The sequence below is a fragment of the Pleurodeles waltl genome, chromosome 5 (assembly GCF_031143425.1).
Source record: "Pleurodeles waltl isolate 20211129_DDA chromosome 5, aPleWal1.hap1.20221129, whole genome shotgun sequence".
Taxonomy (NCBI): domain Eukaryota; kingdom Metazoa; phylum Chordata; class Amphibia; order Caudata; family Salamandridae; genus Pleurodeles; species Pleurodeles waltl.
The window spans coordinates 465,114,420-465,136,261 of record NC_090444.1 but is presented as its reverse complement, the minus strand read 5'-3'; the positions used below and the strand labels follow the sequence as shown (position 1 = coordinate 465,136,261).

Sequence of the window (21,842 nt, the reverse complement as noted above, 5' to 3'; positions counted from 1 at the left end):
AATTCATTTGCTGAAATATGAAGAGTGAAAAAGAGGTATCAAGAAAACCTTTGCATTTCCAAAATGGGATCAAGATAAGGTTTTGAGGAGCAGTGGTTATTTGCACATCGCTGAATTCCGAGGTGCCCATACTAGCATGTGAATTGCAGGGCATTTCTCAAATAGACGTCTTTTTTACACACTCTCTTATATTTGGAAGGAAAAAATGTAGAGAAAGATAAGGGGCAATAACACTTGTTTTGCTATTCTGTGTTCCCCCAAGTCTCCCGATAAAAATGATACCTCACTTGTGTGGGTAGGCCTAGTGCCCGCGACAGGAAATGCCCCAAAACACAACATGGACACATCCTATTTTTTTTACTTACATTTCGGTGACAGAAAGTTCTGGAATCTGAGAGGAGCCACAAATTTCCTTCCACCCGGCGTTCCCCCAAGTCTCCCGATAAAAATTATACCTCACTTGTGTGGGTAGGCCTAGCGCCCGCGACAGGAAACGCCCCAAAGCGCAACGTGGACACATCCACATTTTTGGAAGAAAACAGAGGTGTTTTTTGAGAAGTGCCTACCTGTAGATTTTGGCCTCTAGCTCAGCCGGCACATAGGGAAACCTACCAAACCTGTGCATTTCTGAAAACTAGAGACCTAGGGGAATCCAAGGAGGGGTGACTTGCGGGGCTCGGACCAGGTTCTGTTACCCAGAATCCTTTGCAAACCTCAAAAAGTGGCCAAAAAAACAAGTTTTCCTCACATTTTGGTGACAGAAAGGTCTGGAATCTGAGAGGAGCCACAAATTTCCTTCCACCCGGCGTTCCCCTAAGTCTCCCGATAAAAATGATACCTCACTTGTGTGGGTAGGCCTAGCGCCCGCGACAGGAAATGCCCCAAAACAGAACGTGGACACATCACATTTTTTCATAGAAAACAGTGCCTACCTGTGGATTTTGGCCTCTAGGTCAGCCGGCACCTGGGGAAACCTAGCAAACCAGCACATTTTTGAAAACTAGAAACCCAGGGGAATCCAAGAGGAGGTGACTTGTGGGGCTCGGACAAGGTTCTGTTACCCAGAATCCTTTGCAAACCTCAAAATGTGGCTAAAATACCACGTTTTCCACATGTTTCGGTGACAGAAAGTTCTGGAATCTGAGGGGAGCCACAAATTTCCTTCCACCCAGCGTTCCCCCAAGTCTCCCGATAAATATGATACCTCACTTGTGTGGTTAGGTCTGGTGCCTGCGACAGGAATAGATCACACAACGGTCAATGTTGGTCCTTACGTGAGGCAGCTGTTGACCCTGGGGTGATCCATTCCGGACACAGGCACTAGGTGTAGGCACTCAAGTGGGGTAGTGTTTTTATCAGGACAGGTGAGGAGTCACTGGGTGGTAGGAATGTTGTGGACCCCAGCATATTCCTGTAGTTTGTGTGACAGAAATGCGAGAAAAATAGAGTTTTTTTTCTACATTTCAGCTTTGCAGGGTATTCTGGGTAAGAAAACTTTGGGGAATCCACACAAGTCACACCTCTGTGGACTCCCCCGAATGTCTAGTTTCCAGAAATGTTTGGGTTTAGTGTGTTTCTCTATATGGCCGCCGAATCCAGGACCAAAAACACAGGTGCCTGCCTTACAAAACCAGTTTGTTTTGCCATAGACAATTTTGATGTCTCCACAATATGATTTGGGTGGTGGAATTTGGGGCTGAACTAAATTGGTGAGCTCCCAAGAGAGCACTCTCTCTCTGCTTGCCGCCGCATTCACCTGCTCTCTGGGTTGGCCTAACCCACTATTACCCAGTTGCACGAACAGCTTGCGAAGGGACAGCAGGACTGTCCTCATCACCTCCCTCATAATGTACTGGAAGAGGAGTTTTCGAATGGGACTCCTCTGACTGAAAAATCACTCCCAGAGTCTGCGCCATTGTCCTATCCCTCAGATGCTGTCTCAGTATCTGATGTCTCAGTCTCTGATCCTATGTCAGAGCGGTCCTCTATAACCCGAGTGCAGGCAGCAGTCATCCATCAAGATGCCATCTCGGCTATTGGCTAAACTGTTGCTCTAAAACACTAGCCTACGTAGACAGTCACAAAATCGATGGTGTGTGTGAGATACGTGCAACAGTAGAGGCCACCTTACCTGCGCTTCTTCCCTCAATCAGCACGTACTTTCAAGACACTCAAAAAACACCTTGTCACATACCATTCGTCACAGTCTTTAGCACCTCCTGCGCCCAGTCCAACAATCATTATTGGTGCTCCCACTCCCTCCTCCTCGGATTCCCTAATTACCACCCAGCAAAAGTGCCCTTCATCTCTCCATAGACTTTACTAATGTACTCAGCTATTTACATAAAATACAGATGTGCTCTTTGCAGTAGGCATATAAACCTTCTGCGCTTCTTTATGGCACTAAAACTGCCACTAGACAAGTCGGACCCTTTTCCCCCCCAGGGAAACCACACACATATTGACAAAAGTGATGTATATATGACAGCCAACCACCTGAAACTCAACTCAAGCAAAACCGAAATAATCCTCTTTGGCCCTCACCAAAAAAACCTGGGACCCCCCATGGTGGCCCACCACGCTAGGCCCTGCACCCACCCCGCCAACTACGCACGCAACCTCAGCATCATCCTAGACTCCTCCCTCTCTATGACCCAACAAATCAACGCTCTTACCTCCTAATGCTTCAACAAACTCCGTATACTGAAAAACATTCAAATGGATCCCCACAGAGACCAGAAAAACTGTCACTCACGCACTCATCAGCAGCAGGCTTGATTACAGAAACGCCCTCTACGCCGGCACCACTCTAAAACTCAAGTGCAAACTACACGCATCCAGAACTCAGCAGCACGACTCATCCTCGACCTCCACCGACACGAACACATCTCTCCACACCTCAAATCCCTCCACTGGCTCCCCATTGACAAAAGGATCACCTTCAAGATCCTCATCCTCACACACAAATCACTCCACAACACAGGCCCTGCCTACCTCAACGAGAGTCACCTTCCACACCCCCACACGAAACGTCCGTTCAGCTGACCTCTCTCTCGCCTCTGACCCCCGCATCAAACACACCACCACCGGGGGCAGATCCTTCTCCTACATTGCACCCAAAACATGGAACGCACTCACAACCCACATTCGCAAGACCCAAAACCTACTTCTTTTCAGGAAGGGCCTCAAAACCTGGCTTTTTGAACAGTGAACCTCCTAGCCCCTTTCCCTCCCCCTCCGTCCCCCCCCCAGCGCCTTGAGACCCTCACAGGTGAGTAGCGCGCTTTATAAATCTCTTTGATACAGATCTACCTATATATATATATATATATATATATATATATATCTACATAGATATATCTATAGATATATCCATGTACCTAGATATATCAATCTACATAGATATATATATATAGCTATATACATATATATTTTTTTAGTTGTTGTATGGTTTCCTTGGGGGCCAAAATGGCCCCCAGGGAAACCCTACAACATCTAAAAAAAAAATTGCCCCCACAGGGGGTCACCCTGCCCCAAAAAAATTCCCTGGGGGGGGGGGGGGGGGGGAGGGGCGCGATCGCGCCCCTCCCCCCCCCCAGGGGGCACCTACCTTTTTTTTTTTTAAAGAAAATTATGCCGGGGGGGGGGGGGGGGGGGGGGCGGCCCGTTTTCCGGGGGGGGCCGCCCCCCAAAAGTGAAATCCCTGGTGTCTAGTGGGGTTTCCTGGCCCCCGATCGCAGCTGTGCAGCGATCTGGGGCCAGGAAACCGTTTCAGAAGGCCTCATAAGAAAGGGGAGACTCTCCCCTTTCTTACGAGGCCTTCTGAAACTGTTGCTGGCCCCCGATCGCAGCACAGCTGCGATCGGGGGCCAGGAAACCCCACTAGACACCAGGGATTTCACTTTTGGGGGGCACAGCTGCGATCGGGGGCCAGAAACAGTTTCAGAAGGCCTCGTAAGAAAGGGGAGAGTCTCCCCTTTCTTATGAGGCCTTTTCAAAATGTTTCCTGACCCCCCCCGATCGCAGCTGTGCTGCGATCGGGGGAGCCAGGAAACCTGAAAGTGTTTCCTGGCCCCCGATCGCAGCACAGCTGCGACCGGGGGCCAGGAAACACTTTCAGGAAGGCCTCGTAAGAAAGGGGAGACTCTCCCCTTTCTTACGAGGCCTTCCCGAACGCGTAAAAGGCCGTTTTCCCCATGAAAGCAGGAAGCGGCCGCAAGGCTGCTTCCTGCTTTCATGGGGAAAACACCTTTGCAACGTCAGCGCGCCTCGCGGCGCGCTGACGTCACAAAGGGGCGGGTGGGGGGCGGGGGGAGACACGGTAGCTTCCGTGTCTCCCGGGGGAAAAAAAACAATAAATCCTCGGGTGCGACGCACCCGAGGATTTATTAATGCCCTTCCTGGTGTCGGCCACTGGTCGTGACCCGCACCAGGGAGGGTGTGTGGGCGTCGGCCAGTGGCCGACGCCCGCACTTAAGAGGTTAAAACAAGCATGGGCAAAGCCAACAGGTCTCACATTTGAAAGGCGTTAATTAATGTTTTAGCTTTCACGTTGCTTGTCTTTGATGCTGAACAGCATCGCCAAAAAGAAAAATTGGTCGTTCCTGAGAAAGAACATACAAAAAAAAAAAAAAAAAGTCGTCCAGTCTTAATGTAATGAGATATATAGATATATTCGTCACCATGCATGCACACTTGTCATGGTGTTGGGATGGCCATTTTGGTTCACTTTTTAAGTATTGTTCCAACTTGGTGGACACCCATCATGGAGCTGCAAATTAAATAATACAAAAAGTGAGTGTGTATTACAGAGGCAGGACTGGCCCGGTAGCAAATTTCAATTGCTGGGCCTTCCAGAAAATATTTTTTTTTTAAAAGAAAAAAAAAAGTGTGGGGTAATAAATAATATTGTACTCAAATTATACTGCTGTGCAGGAAAATGATATTGTGCTTAAATGATACTGCTCTGCAGGATAGTGTTATATTATTGTATAGCGCAACATCTATTCCTGTTTAGTACACAAAGAAAACACAAACGGAATCACACATTCCAATGGACCAAACCAAGTGCAAAGAAACCCTTGTTAGACATGATATCATCAACCTGTCCTGGCTTAGTGCCCAAAAGCAGGTTACTTTCTGGGACTTGTAGTCCCTTCCTAACAATAGGAAGTGTTAAACTACAAGCCTCGGGTTGCAGTGTTCTGCTGGTCCAAAGCCCAGAGTAGCCTCAGGTGTCATCATCAATGGGGGGGCCACTTGGCAACTATATCATGGTGCCACAGAATGGGCAATTAAATAATTCCAGCTGGGAAAGTCCAGTTGGATAAAAAGCTACGACTGGCTAAAGGTATTGCGCTTGAGGGCCCATGGCAGTTATGCCAACCGTAGACTAACAAATGTGACTCAAGCTACTAAGTGCCTGAAGTAAAATCAAATTGGGGTTTGGAACACCCTCACCTGATGATAAACAACATTCTTATTTAAATAAAATATGATCCCTTAACTGCTCTTTCACGAAAGCATGTGATGTGGTTGTGGTATTTGGTAATGAGAAATGCTGTTTGTAATGGGCACTAGTACAGTTGCTTAAGCAAAGGAGTATTACTGTTAAAGTACAGGGCTAGGGATCCGCAAAGTCACAAGAAACTTAAGTGCTGCTTGGCTGTTAGTATGGAGAAAAGAAAGGGTCAGCATGGCTGTTTGTTACTATAGAGCATGATGCAATTTATCTGACCATCAGAAAGTCTGTCCGGGTTTGAATAGCTATTTATCAGAATTATAATAAAGTGACTGTACACTGCGCCCAATGCTACAGTTTTTTTGTGCTTTCCAAGTGCTGCAATGATTAAGTGTTCCAATGAAGAAGCTTGTTGCCGCAGAGCAGTTTATCACGAAAAAGCCCAATGCACTCTGCTGCTCCCAGTGTGACAGGCGTGTAGCGCTTACTGTTGCTTTCAGTGAGAAAGTGCAGAGTTTCAGATCTCCGTCTAAAGAAAGGAGCCCACAGGGCTATCTGTAGTCGGATTAGCACATTACCAGGAGGCTGCGTGTCATGGCACTGTAAGGAGGAGTAGGCACAACGTTTCACTGCTGTCTGTAGTGTTTAACAATGTAAATATTGTAGGAAGTTGGCTCTGTATATACTGTATCAAAATTAGATATAATGTGCACAGGAGTCCAGGGGTTCCTCATAGGCTTAACAGAGGCTAAAGTAGATAATACTAATGCTCTATTTTGTGGTAGTGTGGCCGAGCAGTTAGTCTCATCAGAGGGTCACTATATTTGTTGTACACACAGACAATAGGAGAAGCACACACTCAATGGCTTAACTCCAGACCAATGGTTTTTATTTAGCAAAAAAATATTTTCTTAATTTATTTTTAGAACCACAAGATTCAAGTTGCAGATAAGTACTTCAATAGATTTGTATTTCACTCATGTATCAACAGTACTCTGTTTGAAATCAATATGTTATACAGTTCTTGAATTATTGGCAATAACTTGTTTTAAAAATGGACAATGCAATTTTCAGAAACAGTTCCTGGGGGTGGGAGGAAGAAATGCTAGTTTGATTTGCAGGTAAGTACAACACTTACAGTTCCAGTCTCCGGGTTTTAGGAAGTCCACCGGTTGGGGTTCAAGTTGACCCCAAATACCTACCACCAGCAACACAGGACCAGCCAGGTGCAGAGGTCAAAGATGAGCAATTTTAACCTGGGCTCCTATGGAGACAGTGGGTACTCTGAATCAGGTCTGCCTGCAGGCATCATATGGGCAGTGAAACAATTTAACATACATATGCAGGAACTCCAGAGTGATCCACAGGTCAGATACGTACTGGCACGACGCTGCAAAGGAGATCTCACTTTCCTACTGGTCGGGCTCCACGGTCCCAACTATGATGACCCCCAGTTTTACTTCGACTTAGCCACGAAAGCTGCGCCATGGGGGACCCTACCTCAAATATGGGGAGGCGATTTCAATTGCCTACTAGACCCAGAAATAGATCGATCAGGGGGCACACACAGGGGGCTGGTCGCTCCCGCAAGAACAGTGACCACCATCACATCAGATGATGGGTTAGTAGACATTCTGAGGCACAGACAACCTGATAAGGGCGGATACACAAACTACTTAACAGTGCATGATTTGCATATGCGCATAGACTTTTGGTCGGTCTCAAGAAGCCTAGTCCCCAGAACGCATACACAGGAGCCATGGCTCCAAAACATATTCGGATCATGGGCCACTCCCCATCTAGTTGAAGTGGGGTTGCGTCAGGTCACCACATTCATGTGGTATTTTCCGCCATATTCGTTACTGGACGCAGCATTTCAAGATGACCTAGCTCAGGTGATCAAAGAATATTTCCAAGTAAATATTGGCTCGGTTCCTAAGTTTGACACAGTACGGGAAGCATTTAAAGCATATAACCGTGGGTTTGTAATAGCTAAGCATGCTGGGGTTCTGATATCACTACGGAGCTGATTGGCCCTGTTAGAGTGGGAGATAGCACAGCTGGAGAGGGAGCACCTGACAACAGAAAATAAGCAATTACTGGGTCAAATTCACGAGAAACTAATAGAATTTAACGATATAGCACAAAGCGAGGTCCAACACATGGGGAAGTATAAGTCGTCCCGCGTTTATGGGGAGGGAGGGGGAACAACCTGGCAGGTATGATGTGCCCCGAGAGAGAGAGAGACACAGACAAACAATCCTTGAAGTACAGAAGAAGACAGTAGCCTCATTAAAGACCCAGCAAAGATAGTTAACCGCTTCTGCAAATATTATGCAACGCTGTACACCACAAAGATAACCCAGACATAGACGCAATCACAGACTACTTGGCGCAGATCAACATGCCGTGGTTGACTAACTCAGACAGAGAATATTTAATGGCACCGCAACAACCGGTGGAAGTATATAAAGCCCTTAAAACCATGGCTGAGAGAAAGGCCACGGGTCCAGATTGACTCACAATGTCCTTTTACAAGACGTATCAAGACTTACTAGTCCCACATTTGATGACCCTGTTAGAGGAAATGGCAGATGCTAAAGAAATGCCACCCTCCTTGAGAGAAGCACTAATTATTACACTACTTAAACCTGGTAAACCCCCCACACAATGCTCCTTGTACAACCCGCTATCTCTGATCAACGTGGACACAAAGATCTATGTCAAAATCCTGGTAGATAGGCTGGCAACAGTACTGCCGAAAGTAGTGAAGTCGGAACAAACAGGATTTATCCCTGGCCACAATCCAATGGCAAATTTGCGAACAGTAATTGGTGCTATACAACACATAGACCCAGAGGGGAGTGCGATAGCAGTCTTCCTTGACGCCGAAAAGTCGTTTGACTCAGTGGAATGAAGCTTCATGCTGGCAGGGCTGCGCTGCATACGGGTGGGAGAAATTTTTACACAACTAGTTCAAATCCTCTACACAGTGCCCGTAGCTACAGTTAGAATGAATTGATCTATCTTAGAGGTCATACCCATCACCAGAGACACCAGGCAGGGATGTCCACTATCGCCCCTGTTTTATGCATTGGTTGCGGAGCCGTTGGCTTCTGCGCGGCGTGAATATCACGGGCACAGGGGCATCCGATTTCCAGGATATAATCTGATAATTTCTTCATATGCGGATGACACTTTGCTGTACATACATAACCCCAGGAATAACCTTGAACCCGCACTCCGAGAGGTCATAAAATTCAGCTCCCTTTCCGGCCTGCGGATTAACTGGGATAAATCTATAGCATTCCCCCTTACAAGGGCCCTCAACTCAAATAGTCATGGATTTCCCTCTCAAATGGGAAACGGACTAGTCGTGAGGGACAATTACCGAAAAGCAATACAAAAGCTGGCTAAAAATGTGGAAAGATGGATTTGGCTACCATTGTCCCTGATGGGACGCATAGCCCTCATGAAGATTGTAATAGTGCCGCGATTTGGATTCCTGTTCCAGAACATCCCTATCCTGCTTCCGAAAGTAGTATTTTCCACCCTGAGGACCCTGCTCATTAAGTTAGCATATGCTGGTAAGCAGCACCGAGTGCAGTGGAAGGTATTGACCCTTCCATATGAGATGGGTGTACTCAATGCACCCGACCTGGAGACATACTATAGAGTAGCTCACTCAACATTTGCACATCACTGGATATACGGACCACCTGAGACACCCTATCTGACATTAGAATGAGATATCTTGGTGCCACACCCTCTGCCAAGTCGGTTGTTTCAACAACCAGTCCGCCGACATGGGGCACTTGACTCCCTCAACACTACTACCCACGCATGGCACAACCTCATGGCTAGACAAGCATTACCCCAATTATATTCGCCTTATATACCGATTGAATGGTGCACATGGTTCCTGCTGGGGCGAGACAATAGCGCGGTCGCAGCCTTCCATAGTCTGGATATCAAGACGATGGGAGGTTTTTTTTTTTGCGTTGGGGTATGCGTATCTGGGCAGCAATCAAGGTAGTTACAGGAAACTTGCCCACTCATGCAATATCAGTACGACAGGGCATGCCACAATATGTGCACACTGCTGGGGGATGAGTTGCAGGAACCACCTGAGATGCAAACACTTTCCATGGGTACTGCGGATGCCCAGCACTGCAAACTAATGACTAGATTATATGCATACGCACAAGAGGCACTAGGGATGGGGTTACCGAAATCTAGAGTGAAACTGCAAAGGGATACAGGGACACAGTTCTTCAATGCGCAGTACTGCTTTGCTGTGACACAAAATATATCACTAAACAGACGGCACTGTTTGTTTCACTTCAAATATATGAAAAGAACATACTACACACCTCTTAGGCTATTTAGATACAGGCTGGGCGACATCAGATTTCCCCAGATGTGGAGAGGTAGAAGAGAGTTTTATACACATTGCATGGGCTTGCCCAGGCATACAACGTTTTTGGGGGAGTGTGTTCGCTGAGCTAGAGGTTATAGTGAGTAGCTGACTGGAGTGCACACCACTCCTAGCCCTCCTAGGATACGATAAGGAAGCTGTGAAAGAAAACCAATGCCTGGTCTCGATAGGTATGCCGCTGGCAAAACACAGGATAGCTACGAGATGGGACTGTGGCCTTCTACCGACTTTAAAGGAATGGCATGCAGATATGCTAAACTGAAATACACAGACAGACACATACAATGAATTAATTGCCCCCAAAAGTCAGCCCAATCATAGGGATTTAGTTGGCAAGGAGACAGCCAGAAGGAGAATAGATGTGAAATATTGATCTGCATATATCACATGAATGGACAGTTTGCACTGTAACAGGTTACGAGTTTAGAATAAACAAGAATTTGTTGCATGCATTACTGCTCAGGAAGCCTGGATTGCGGCTAGGAGGACACTACTGTAATGCGCAGTCATAACGGGCCCTGCAGAATTGATATTGTCTATCACTGTAGGAATGCACATAAAGATTCAGTGCACCACATGTATGTCATTAATGGTGTTGTAACTGTTGTTTGCATCGATGTAGTCATAAAAGCATAAACAAAACAATAAAAATAAAAAAATTACAAAAAAAAAAAATCAACAACAACAAAAAAAAAAAAAATCAGGGTGGGCACTTAGTCGCAACAGCCTGGGGACCCTCTCTAGCTGCATGGACCACCTAGACACGGGCCGTGGGCGTTGGGTGCAGAGTGGTCAGGACTCACGCATCCGGAGTGAGGTGGGAGTCCTTCGTTGTTGGTTTTTCTTGGCCAGGGCCGCTGATCTCAGGAGTTCTTGGGCCTTTTGGGTGCATGGCAGTCCTCTGGAGCTATGCAGAGGTCACTGGGCCTGCTGGACACGTCGCTGTTCTTTTGCAGGTTCTTTAAAGCAGGAGACAGGCCGGTAGGGCTGGGGCCAACACAGTTGTCCTCCTTCTCTCCTGGGGGTTTCAGATAAGCAGCTCTTCTTCTTGTAGGTCATCAAGCATCTGATGACTTTGGTTCAGGGAGGCCCTTAAAACCTAGATTTAGGGGCGTTTTAGGGGTCAGAGGGCAGTAGCCAATGCCTACTGTCTCCGAGGGTGGCTAAACCCTCCTTGTGCTCACTCCCTTTGGGGAGGGGGAGAACAAACCTAATCTTATTGGTCCCTGTCCTCAAAACCAAGATGGAGGATTCTGCAGTGAGGGGGCCACCTCAGCTCTGGACACCTTAGGGGTGGTCCTGGCTAGAGTGGTCACTCCTCCCTGGTTTCCCTAATTTTTCTGCCAGACTTGCTCCCAAAAGTGGGGCTTTGTCCAGGGCAAACAACTCAACTAGCTGGAGTGCACTAGGGGTCTGTAATCCAAGGCTTGAGCCTTTGAGGCTCACTTTCTGTAGTGGGGAGGTGTGAAGCACCTCCACCCAGGACAGGCTTTGTTTCTGAACACAGAGTGCAAAAAGGCACTCACCCCATGTGGTCAGAAACTTGACTGAAAGTGGCAGGCTGGCACAGACCGATCAGTCCTACACTAGCAGTTTAGCTACAGGGAGCATCTCTAAGATGCCTTCGGAGTGCATTTTGCAATAAATTCCACACTGGCATTGATGGGGGTTTATTGTGCTGAGAAGTTTGATACCAAACTTCCCAGTATTCAATTAAGCCATTATGGAGCTGTGGAGTTCGTAATGACAAACTGTCAGACCATATACTCAATGTGGCTACACAGCACTTAAAATGTCTAAGAATGGACATAGACACTGAAGGGGCATATTGCTCATGCAGCTATGCCCTCGTCTGTGGTATAATGCACCCTGCCTTAGGGCTGTAAGGCCTGATAGAGGGGTGATTTACCTATGTCACAGGCAGTGGTTTGTAGGCATAGCACCCTGAGAGGAATGCCATGTCGACTTTGTCTTTTTCTCCCCACCTGCACACACAGGCTGCATAGGCAGTGTACATGTGCTTGGTGAGGGGGTCCCAGGGTGGCATAATACATGCTGCAGCCCTTGGGATCCCTTCCTGGCCATAGGGCCCTTGGTACCATTTACAAGGGACTTAACTGTGTGCCAGGGTTGTGCCAATTGTGGAAACAAAGGCACAGTTTTGGGGAAAGAACACTGGTGCTGGGGCCTGGTTAGCAGGATTCCAGCACACTTTCAATCACAGTTGGCATCAACATTAGGCACAAAATGTGTATGTTGGGGGGGGGGTGGAACCATGCCAACAGTGTGCTACACATATTTATGATGGTGTACACAGAGGATGCTGCCTGAGCATAAAGTGTGCTTTTTTTTTCCATCCCATCACCTGTTGCATAATGCAACTATGGAAAATGCATTTTGCAATGAGTGCTGGACACTTTTTTCCATGTTTCAGAAAATATGAATCTCCAATTTGCATGAAAATCTTAAAACGTTCCCTGCAAAATCAATGCAGCTAGCAGCTGCCGTAATAAACAAGAAGGAATGGCATCACCGCTGCAACATCCTGTGATTCGTGGCAAGTCACTTATCTCTACGTGCCTCACTTTGAGGTCAGCCAAAAGCAAAATAAACACCAGGCTCCCTCGAACACACAGCTTGATATTTCACCCTGGTCTTTAAATGCACAGCAAACGTGACAACAGAAGAACAAGATTTAAAGGCCTGTTTACAGAAAACTAATTTGTGGAAGAATACAATTAACACAACTTTAACAACGGGAGGAAGGAAGTGAACCTGGAGTGCCTAGCCAGCAAATAGAAAGCCAGAAAATGTGAGTTACAGACGACAAAGCCAATGGCAAACAACGGGCGAAATGCATGCCTAGGTCAGCTTTCTGAAACTCGCCAAGATGCCTTTAGCACACACAGACAGCTGTGCTGTCTGGTAGGCTGCGATCTATGAAAAAAACGAAAAAAAAAAACTTTGAACCAACTTAGTCACTGAAAAAAAAAAAAAAAAAAAAAGAAGAATAAAAGAAAGAAGAACGAGAAGATAAAGTGCACAGGCTTTGTGCAGTCACTCAAAGTCCAGAGAGTCGATAGAAGTGGGCTGACACACCACCCAATACTGTAGTGTGTCAAAGCAAAGCAAGAATAACATTTGAACAGGTAACTGTATAAAGCCTGATTACCAAAGGCATTTCTACGAATGTATATTAGGTCTCATTTTTGGGAAACCCAATAGAAAAATCAATACTCTAGATAAAACTGCCTTTAATTTTGGATAAACAATCTGGTAAAACAGTCTAAATGGCTAGACCTAACATAACAATACAAAATCCTGCTGGCGCAAAGTAGCACATTGAGGTAAACATAAAAGTGATAGATGGAACGCTTGAATTAACTTCAGCCACTGATATTTACTCAGGCTACAGCCCAGTCTACTGTTATCATGCCGAGCATATCACATCAGTTTGGGTCCAGCCATAAACAAATCAATATTAGCTCCAATCGGCACTGTCCAGCCAGCGGTGCCAGGTCAGGTCCTCCCTGAACTGGAAAATATGAGCAACACAAGATTGGTTTCGCTCTTATTAGGGCTTATCAGCCAGACAGCTTGATTCCAGTGGCACAGTGTGCAGAGACCCTCGTCAGGGCATAGAGTTCCTAGGGCGAAACACTGAAGTTTACAAAAAAGTGGTGGATGAAAAACTTGTATTAATCTCGACCACTTATAATCGTGACAGACTTGTGAATTTAATGCAAGGGTCACTCACGCACTGCCACCCGCTTTCTGAAGAAAACACCTCTGACCATTCTTATCTAACATTGTGCGCAACCCGGTCTCTCACCATGAGACGATCCCCGCTGATCGGAGGAAAGTCGGGTCTCTTGCAGGGGCCGGGTTCGTTGCTTGTGTCCATAACGGCTCCAGTGTCCCGTTTTCTTTTACGTTTGCCGCTGCTCTTCTTACGAGATACACTAGTGAATTCTCCGACGGCGCTGCCCTCCCCATCGTGTATCTCCATGATACCCACGGCTTCCATCTTCCGCCGCCGTGCCACCACAAGCCCTGCTTAACCCAAGAGACCGAAGTAGCTCAGCGTGCACTCCTATTAGGACCCAGTATGAACACAGAGGAAGGACTTCGAGTAAACCTACGGCCCATGTTGGGACACATGCACATCAGATCGAGTTGGTTGTCAACAGCGACTTTGAAAAACGAGCAGTAGCTCAATGAAACAAGTAAATTATATTTTTTTAAGATGTCCTTTGTATAAAATATATTCGACCCCAGAAAGGCGATATTTATGTATTTCAAATTTCTTACAGAAAGCTAGGTTTTGTATGGAAATATGCACATGACAAACTTTTAAAACCCCTCTCGGAGCTCTCCTTTTATAAGCGAAGATCCCTTGACAAACTACAATGATGTGGTCATTATTATACGGTATTTTCGCCACAAATGCGCAGGCGTCCTCGTTCATATGTCTGTTGTTTCTCGGACAGTTTCTCTTTCTATGCCACTCTGTAGCTATTCAAGATGGCCGCCGCAGAGAACCACTCGACATAGTGCGCTCTAGTGGTTATATTATTATTATTACTGATTAAGGCATTCGCGTCATGTAGATTCGTCAATGCGGAGACCATAGACATCGAAGAGTGCTGGGGTTGTGTTTGTCATTTCACTGTGTCAGAAGCTGAGGGCGGAGCGTTGCTCCTGTATTGTTGTCAAGAGGTCTAAGGCACAGAAGATCTGACTGCCATAACCGCCACCATGTGCAGCCCACTGGAGAAGCCGCAGATCATCTGCCATATCCAGAAGTCGCTTAACTACACTGTCTTTGATTCAAAGTGGCTGCCGCGCAGCGCACGCTTTGTATGTTTGGGCAACTATCCGCGGGGCACCGGCGTACTACAGATCTACGAAATCCAGCACGGAGAGGTGCAGCTGTTGAGCGAGGTCAGAACCATGGGCCGGGGAGGGGGACACCTTGCAGCATAGCTACCAGCTGACACCCTGTTAAGATGGGGACTTTAGGCTCTGTTTTGTTTTTTGGAATATGTCTCTCTTCAGACAAACTGGATTCTCTGACATACAGTGATTGTACAGCTGTTGAGTTGACTCGTTATTTAAATTATAACTATTTTAGCACTACCCTGCTCTACATTCAAGCGGAGATTATGTCGTACCTATGTTTTGTGGTGGAACGAGGGTTTGATGTTTGTATGCGCCTCCCTTCACACAAAATTCAAGGCGACGCGTTTTAATTAAATATACGACTCTGGCTTAAGTTTGCTTTATCACCAGACTGCAGTTCCTCTGTTACGGAACAGAGACTCCAGTGCGGGACCCGAAAATGCATGCTGAATGATGTTGTGTCTCGAGGCAGACACCAGTACCGTTTTTTTTTGCCATGCGCCGCTCTAGCAGAGCTTGGTGAGTCGCCGCGGTTGCCATGACACCAGTAGTATCACTGGGCACGTGAGTGCAGCTGACAGTGGATCAGCGCCTTTGTGGTACGTAGAAGCATCTCAGGGCACATTGGAGCGAAGTTTCTCTGTCATCAACACATTGTCAGCACATCTTAGGTGAACTAAAACCTTCACGAAGTCTAGATCTTCATGTAGAACTGCTATACCACCATTTTGCTATTATTCGTTAAACTAAGCTTTTTTCTGGAATGCAATACTTGTAGTCCCCTCTCCTTAGGGTGACCAGGTTTTGAGTGCCAAAAAAACTGGGATATTTCGAAACAAACGAAAGAAGGATTAACAATTTTACATCAAACGCTGCTCAGAATTAACTTGATTTCTTATAACGGGTGCTAATTAGCCATGCATTGTAACAAATAATAACATGCCTCCCACTTTTTTCAGTCGGTCCTCTCCAAAAACCGGGACATTTGCTTACATCTTCTAGGACAGATGGTGAAAATGTAGGGCGTCTACTTACCTCATTTACACGTCAGGACGTTCTTGGGCATAAGTGCATCAAGGACACACGATAAAGGGTCGAATCTTGAAGTGGTTCAGTTGTCTGTGCCGCAAAGCGTCCTCAAAATTAGCTGATCATTGTATTAGATGCTGGCCTGATATTGAAATTACATTAAGATCTTGTCTTAATTATATGTTTTTAACTCGCAGTAGATGGCTTGGAGTGTAGGCTTGTCGCAAGAGAACGTGCACACAATAAGTATTTTTCCAGCAGTATTTAATTCAAATTTAGAAATGCACCCACTACCAGAAAGAACCATGCAACTCGTGCAACATACAGCAACTCTCTCACAGTCGCTAACTACAGCATGAGAACAGAATCGTTCTAAATCTGGAACATGGAACGACATATAGAAGTAAACCAGGTAAGTACAATGGAGTCTGTATATAAAATAGAGATTACCAGTAAACACATTACACATAATGCATTACACATAGAGCATACCTTCTACATCATCTTTTCCCTTTAAAAAATGATTCTTGAAGGCTTAATACATGAAATAGTCCTACATTTCAGTGGCATTTAAACAACACAGCTTGAGGTATTCCGGTTTGTTCTTGTTGTATTTCAGTACCACCCTGCTATAAAGAAGATTCAGATGTATATAGATTACCATAACACTCATCCTCAGCATTATGAGCTATGGAGAGGAGGCACTAGAATCAGAATTACCCTTCGAAAAAAACAACAATTCTCAGAATCCAACAACCTGAAACTTTGTATTCCGATTGCTGAAGACGAAGCAGAATAAGGATCAACAGAATCCATCGTGAAATTAAGTTTGGCAACTTTCACTTCTTCTGGGCTACTCATTGACGCTACCTGACTGATCAAATCTATGTAGATCTGGATTAGCATAAGTCTCAGAAATAATTTTTTCATGCTCCATTGTTACCTTCACCAGACTTCTGCTCCACCACCCCTTTCCACAAAGGAAAACTGATCCTTTAGAAATTCGTTCCATTTCACGGGAATGGCAAATTTGGCATGACCTTTACTGATTTTGTCAAGTGTCCTAATTAACAATGTTAAGACCAACGTCTTTAGCCTGAAATCTCTTATCAGAATACAATTTTCTTCATTCTTGTTTTTCTTCCACTCTGTTAATCTCTTGTTCCTCTATTACAATATCATCACTAGATTTAGAGTGTTTAGCCCTAATCCAGTCCGGACACAAATTCAATCGTAGTTTTATTTTTCTTAAAAGTTTGAAAAGTGTGAAAGCACTCTTGTGTTGTGTGATGTAATCAGATAAGACTATAACCTCTCAGTCTCACCAAGTCCTGTGCATCAGGGATTAGTGCAATACATTTTAGTGGGTGTTCCCGCATAATCACACATATTTAGCTCCTCTGACAACACTGCCTCTCCCGCACAAGGGGTGCTCAACTTCTCTTTAAATAGTACTCTGTGTCAGTGCGAACCAGGCACGGAGAGGTGACTGTGGTTGCCACGGAAACCTTCTCAGGACTCGGCTTGTTACAATGTAGAAACCTCTCTCTCCTTCTGAGCAGCACTCAGAGAGCAAGTTAAATATGAAGATAAATTAAAAGAGGGCTGTAGGCTGGTGGAAACTGCCACTGGCTTGTGTATCTCAACCTGTGGAGCACCAGCCCAGTTATCCTGTGTGTATGCTATGTGATAACTGGGCAGCAAATCGCAGAGATTCAAGCCTGTCTGCCCAGCAAGGTGCTGCTGTCTCTTTCCTGTAGCCTGAGTACAATGCAGCCTGCTTCAGTTCTCCTAAGGTCCACAGCCTTCTAATGAAAACAGATTCTGTCGTACTTTACAGGATAATACTTTGAGGTATATCCCTTTGAAAACTACTTTAGGTTCCAAGCAAATTCTTCAGGTACTCTTGATTTAATACAGATAATTAGTATGCCAGATTGTTTAGGTGCAGGAGATGCATCAAGCACAAAAGCTTTCAAAATACGTCATGTGATTCCAGGTTGTATAGGGAATATGTCTATGTAGACCAATATGAAATGAACATGTGCTTCAGAGTTGCAACTCAGACACTGTATAAAGATCAGAGTAATAACGTGTGGGAACCTAACAGTCCTGCATACTGTATGGAAGTATGAGGCATATTTGGGGAGCAGTTTGATGCACGTTTTTGATGTGCGGGGGTTGATGCTGTGAAGCAATTGTTTTTTTTTTTTTTTTATGGAGTTTCGAAAAAAATCTGGCTTGTGGTGATGACCTCTTGATAGTGGCAAAAACAGTGAAAGAGAGGGGTGTGTGTGTGTGTGTTTATTTGATAAAACCGTCTCAGACGTGCATGGCAAAAGTCCTTGTGCACTGCACACATAAGTGAACATATTGATACAAATTTGATGAAAAGCCTGCTGCACGCTTAGGGAATGCTGTAGTGCATATTTCAAACAAATACTAATCAACATTGGCAGTGAGAGGACTGTAGACGTGAGGTACTGCCTCGTGCATATTTGAAAAGCAGTCTGGATATTCGAATAGTTTCTTTCCCCATGTTTTCGAGGGAAGTCTCAGTATTTGGATATACAAAGATTTCTTGGCAAAAAGTAACAAAATATTGTGTTCAAAGCCATAGCTGGCGTTGAACACTGCTGTTTCCATGGATTTTGTAACACAACAAACATCACATGTTTATGTCTGTATGGGCTTCTGTGTACCGGAGCCTCTGTTTAAGGCATGTTTGTTCTAACACTTGTCGTCCCAGTGTGATTGGAGTGATGGTAGCCTGTTCAAGCGATTTATTGTTATTGAAATTAATGGCAGCTCAGTAGTTTGTGCCACTGCTTTCAGACATTCCCTGATCTGGAGGTCACATGGTAAAATTCCATGTAATGTATTTTGCATTTTAGTCGGGCTTACTAAAATCAGTGCTAGTAATGAGTTCCTAGATGGTGTTATTGGAAAATGCACGACCCAGTCCAAAACAGACATTTAACAACGTTTTGCAGTCTGACACTTGTAGTTTTTTTTACTTAATTTGTTCTATTAATGTACCAGACAGCAGTTGTTTCACTTGTAATAAATTGCTATTTGCAGGCTCCATATTATGCAAAAAACTAACTAAACAGGGGGGTTAACAGTATTTGGAACTAAAAAAAAAGAGGTCGAGAGAAAGGAAACAGAAATGTTAAGCACGTGACCTAATTGCCAAGTAGTACCATGTATTGGGTGATTGATAACCTTCACCAGTCCTTACTTTTTAGCGTAGATCATTTTGCATTGTGGGCTGTTTTAAGACCACATATACATTATTATATTTCACAATAGTGGATGGGTTGTAATATATATCTTATTACATAGACCTAACTGCTTAGTCCTATTCAAGATAAGAAGTAACTCAAAGTGTCACATATAAAACATTAAAATATCACACATAAGCACATCAACAATAGGGAGATGTCACACATAGGTAAACTTAAATCTTGGCAGCTGTTACATTCTGCCTCAAACAATCTTCAAAATGCTTTCATGCTGTGATTGTGGTGTTCACGCCTTCTTTTAAAAAACAATTGAACATTTAAACTAACCAATTAGAAGGTGGTGAGTACAATGCAGCTTGAAAATGCTTACCACCTAAATTGCTAACAAAATGCAGCATTTGTGTAGATGTGAAGTGTAGGAAGTTGGCTCTGTATGCACTATTTCAAAGTAAGGAATAGTATGCACAGAGTCCAAGGGTTCCCCTTAGAGGTAAGATAGTTGCAAAAAGAGATAATACTAATGCTCTATTTTGTGGTTGTGTGGTCGAGCAGTTGGCTTATCAAAGGAGTAGTGTTAAGCATTTGTTGTACACACACAGGCAATAAATGAGGAACACACACTCAAAGACAATTCCAGGCCAATAGGTTTTTGTATAGAAAAATATCTTTTCTTAGTTTATTTTAAGAACCACAGGTTCAAATTTTACATGTAATACTTCAAATGAAAGGTATTGCAGGTAAGTACTTTAGGAACTTTGAATAATCACAATAGCATATATACTTTTCAAATAAATCACATATAGCTATTTTAAAACTAGACACTTTGTGCAATTTTCACAGTTCCTAGGGGGAGTAAGAGTTTGTTAGTTCTTGCAGGTAAGTAAACCACCTACGGGGTTCAAGTTTGGGTCCAAGGTAGCCCACCGTTGGGGGTTCAGAGCAACCCCAAAGTTACCACACCAGCAGCTCAGGGCCGGTCAGGTGCAGAGTTCAAAGTGGTGCCCAAAACGCATAGGCCTCAATGGAGAAGGGGGTGCCCCGGTTCCAGTCTGCCAGCAGGTAAGTACCCGCGTCTTCAGAAGGCAGACCAGGGGGCTTTGTAGGGCACCGGGGGGGACACAAGTTAGCACAGGAAGTACAGCCTCAGCAGCACGGGGGCGGCCGGGTGCAGTGTGCAAACACACGCCGGGTTTCCAATGTAAATCAATGGGAGACCAAGGGGTCTCTTCAGCGATGCAGGAAGGCAAGGGGGGGGGCTCCTCGGGGTAGCCACCACCTGGGCAAGGGAGAGGGCCTCCTGGGGATCACTCCTGCACTGGAGTTCCGATCTTTCAGGTCCTGGGGGCTGCGGGTGCAGAGTCTTTACCAGGCGTCGGGATCTGGGAGTCAGGCAGTCGCGGTCAGGGGGAGCCTCGGGATTCCCTCTGCAGGCGTCGCTGTGGTGGCTCAGGGGGGGCAACTCTGGCTACTCACGGTCTCGCAGTCGCTGGGGAGTCCTCCCTGAAGTGTTGTTTCTCCACAAGTCGAGCCGGGGACGTCGGGTGCAGAGTAGCAAGTCTCACGCTTCCGGCGGGAAACGCAGTTGTCTTGAAGTTGCTTCTTTGGAAACAAAGTTGCAGTCTTTGGTGAACAGGGCCGCTGTTCTCGGGAGTTTCTTGGTCCTTCTAGAGCAGGGCAGTCCTCTGAGGATTCAGAGGTCGCTGGTCCCTGGGGAGAGCGTCGCTGGAGCAGTTTCTTCAGAAGGGGGGAGACAGGCCGGTAGAGCTGGGGCCAAAGCAGTTGGTGTCTCCGTCTTCTCTGCAGGGTTTTTCAGCTTAGCAGTCCTCTTCTTCTTAGGTTGCAGGAATCTGAGTTCCTAGGTTCAGGGGAGCCCCTAAATACAGAATTTAGGGGTGTGTTTAGGTCAGGGAGGGCAGTAGCTAATGGCTACTAGCCCTGAGGGTGGCTACACCCTCTTTGTGCCTCCTCCCAAGGGGAGGGGGGTCACATTCCTATCCCTATTGGGGGGATCCTCCATCTGCAAGATGGAGGATTCCTAAAAGTCAGAATCACTTCAGCTCAGGTTGCCTTAGGGGCTGTCCTGACTGGTCAGTGACTCCTCCTTGTTTTTCTCATTATCTCTTCCGGCCTTGCCGCCAAAAGTGGGGCCGTGGCGAGAGGGGGCGGGCAACTCCACTAGCTGGAATGCCCTGTGGTGCTGTAACAAAGGGGGTGAGCCTTTGAGGCTCACCGCCAGGTGTTACAGTCCTGCAAGGGGGAGGTGATGAGCATCTCCACCCAGTACAGGCTTTGTTACTAGCCAAAGAGTGACAAAGGCACTCTCCACCTGTGGCCAACAACATGTCTCGAGTGTGGCAGGCTGCTAAAACCAGTCAGCCTACACGGGTAGTTGGTTAAGGTTTCAGGGGGCACCTCTAAGGTGCCCTCTGGGGTGTATGTTACAATAAAATGTACACTGGCATCAGTGTGCATTTATTGTGCTGAGAAGTTTGATACCAAACTTCCCAGTTTTCAGTGTAGCCATTATGGTGCTGTGGAGTTTGTGTTTGACAGACTCCCAGACCATATACTCTTATGGCTACCCTGCACTTACAATGTCTAAGGTTTGGCTTAGACACTGTAGGGGCACAGTGCTCATGCACTGGTGCCCTCACCTATGGTATAGTGCACCCTGCCTTAGGGCTGTAAGGCCTGCTAGAGGGGTGACTTATCTATACTGCATAGGCAGTGTGAGGTTGGCATGGCACCCTGAGGGGAGTGCCATGTC

The 21,842-nt window shown here is 45.8% G+C and overlaps 2 protein-coding genes across 2 annotated transcripts in view; one reads left to right on the top strand and one right to left on the bottom strand.

The window, feature by feature from the left end:
* The window catches only part of PNO1 (partner of NOB1 homolog), an 81,362-nt gene extending 67,376 nt beyond the window's left edge, over window positions 1-13,986 (bottom strand). The window contains exon 1 of the mRNA XM_069234277.1: window positions 13,732-13,986. Coding sequence (XP_069090378.1) covers window positions 13,732-13,926 — 195 coding nt within the window. The 5' untranslated portion in view covers window positions 13,927-13,986. The remainder of the gene's footprint in view (window positions 1-13,731) is intronic.
* A 545-nt stretch (window positions 13,987-14,531) lies between these two features.
* DNAAF10 (dynein axonemal assembly factor 10) overlaps window positions 14,532-21,842 on the top strand; it is a 101,088-nt gene continuing 93,777 nt past the window's right edge. The window contains exon 1 of the mRNA XM_069234276.1: window positions 14,532-14,843. Within this exon, the coding sequence (XP_069090377.1) occupies window positions 14,658-14,843 (186 nt within the window). The 5' untranslated portion in view covers window positions 14,532-14,657. The remainder of the gene's footprint in view (window positions 14,844-21,842) is intronic.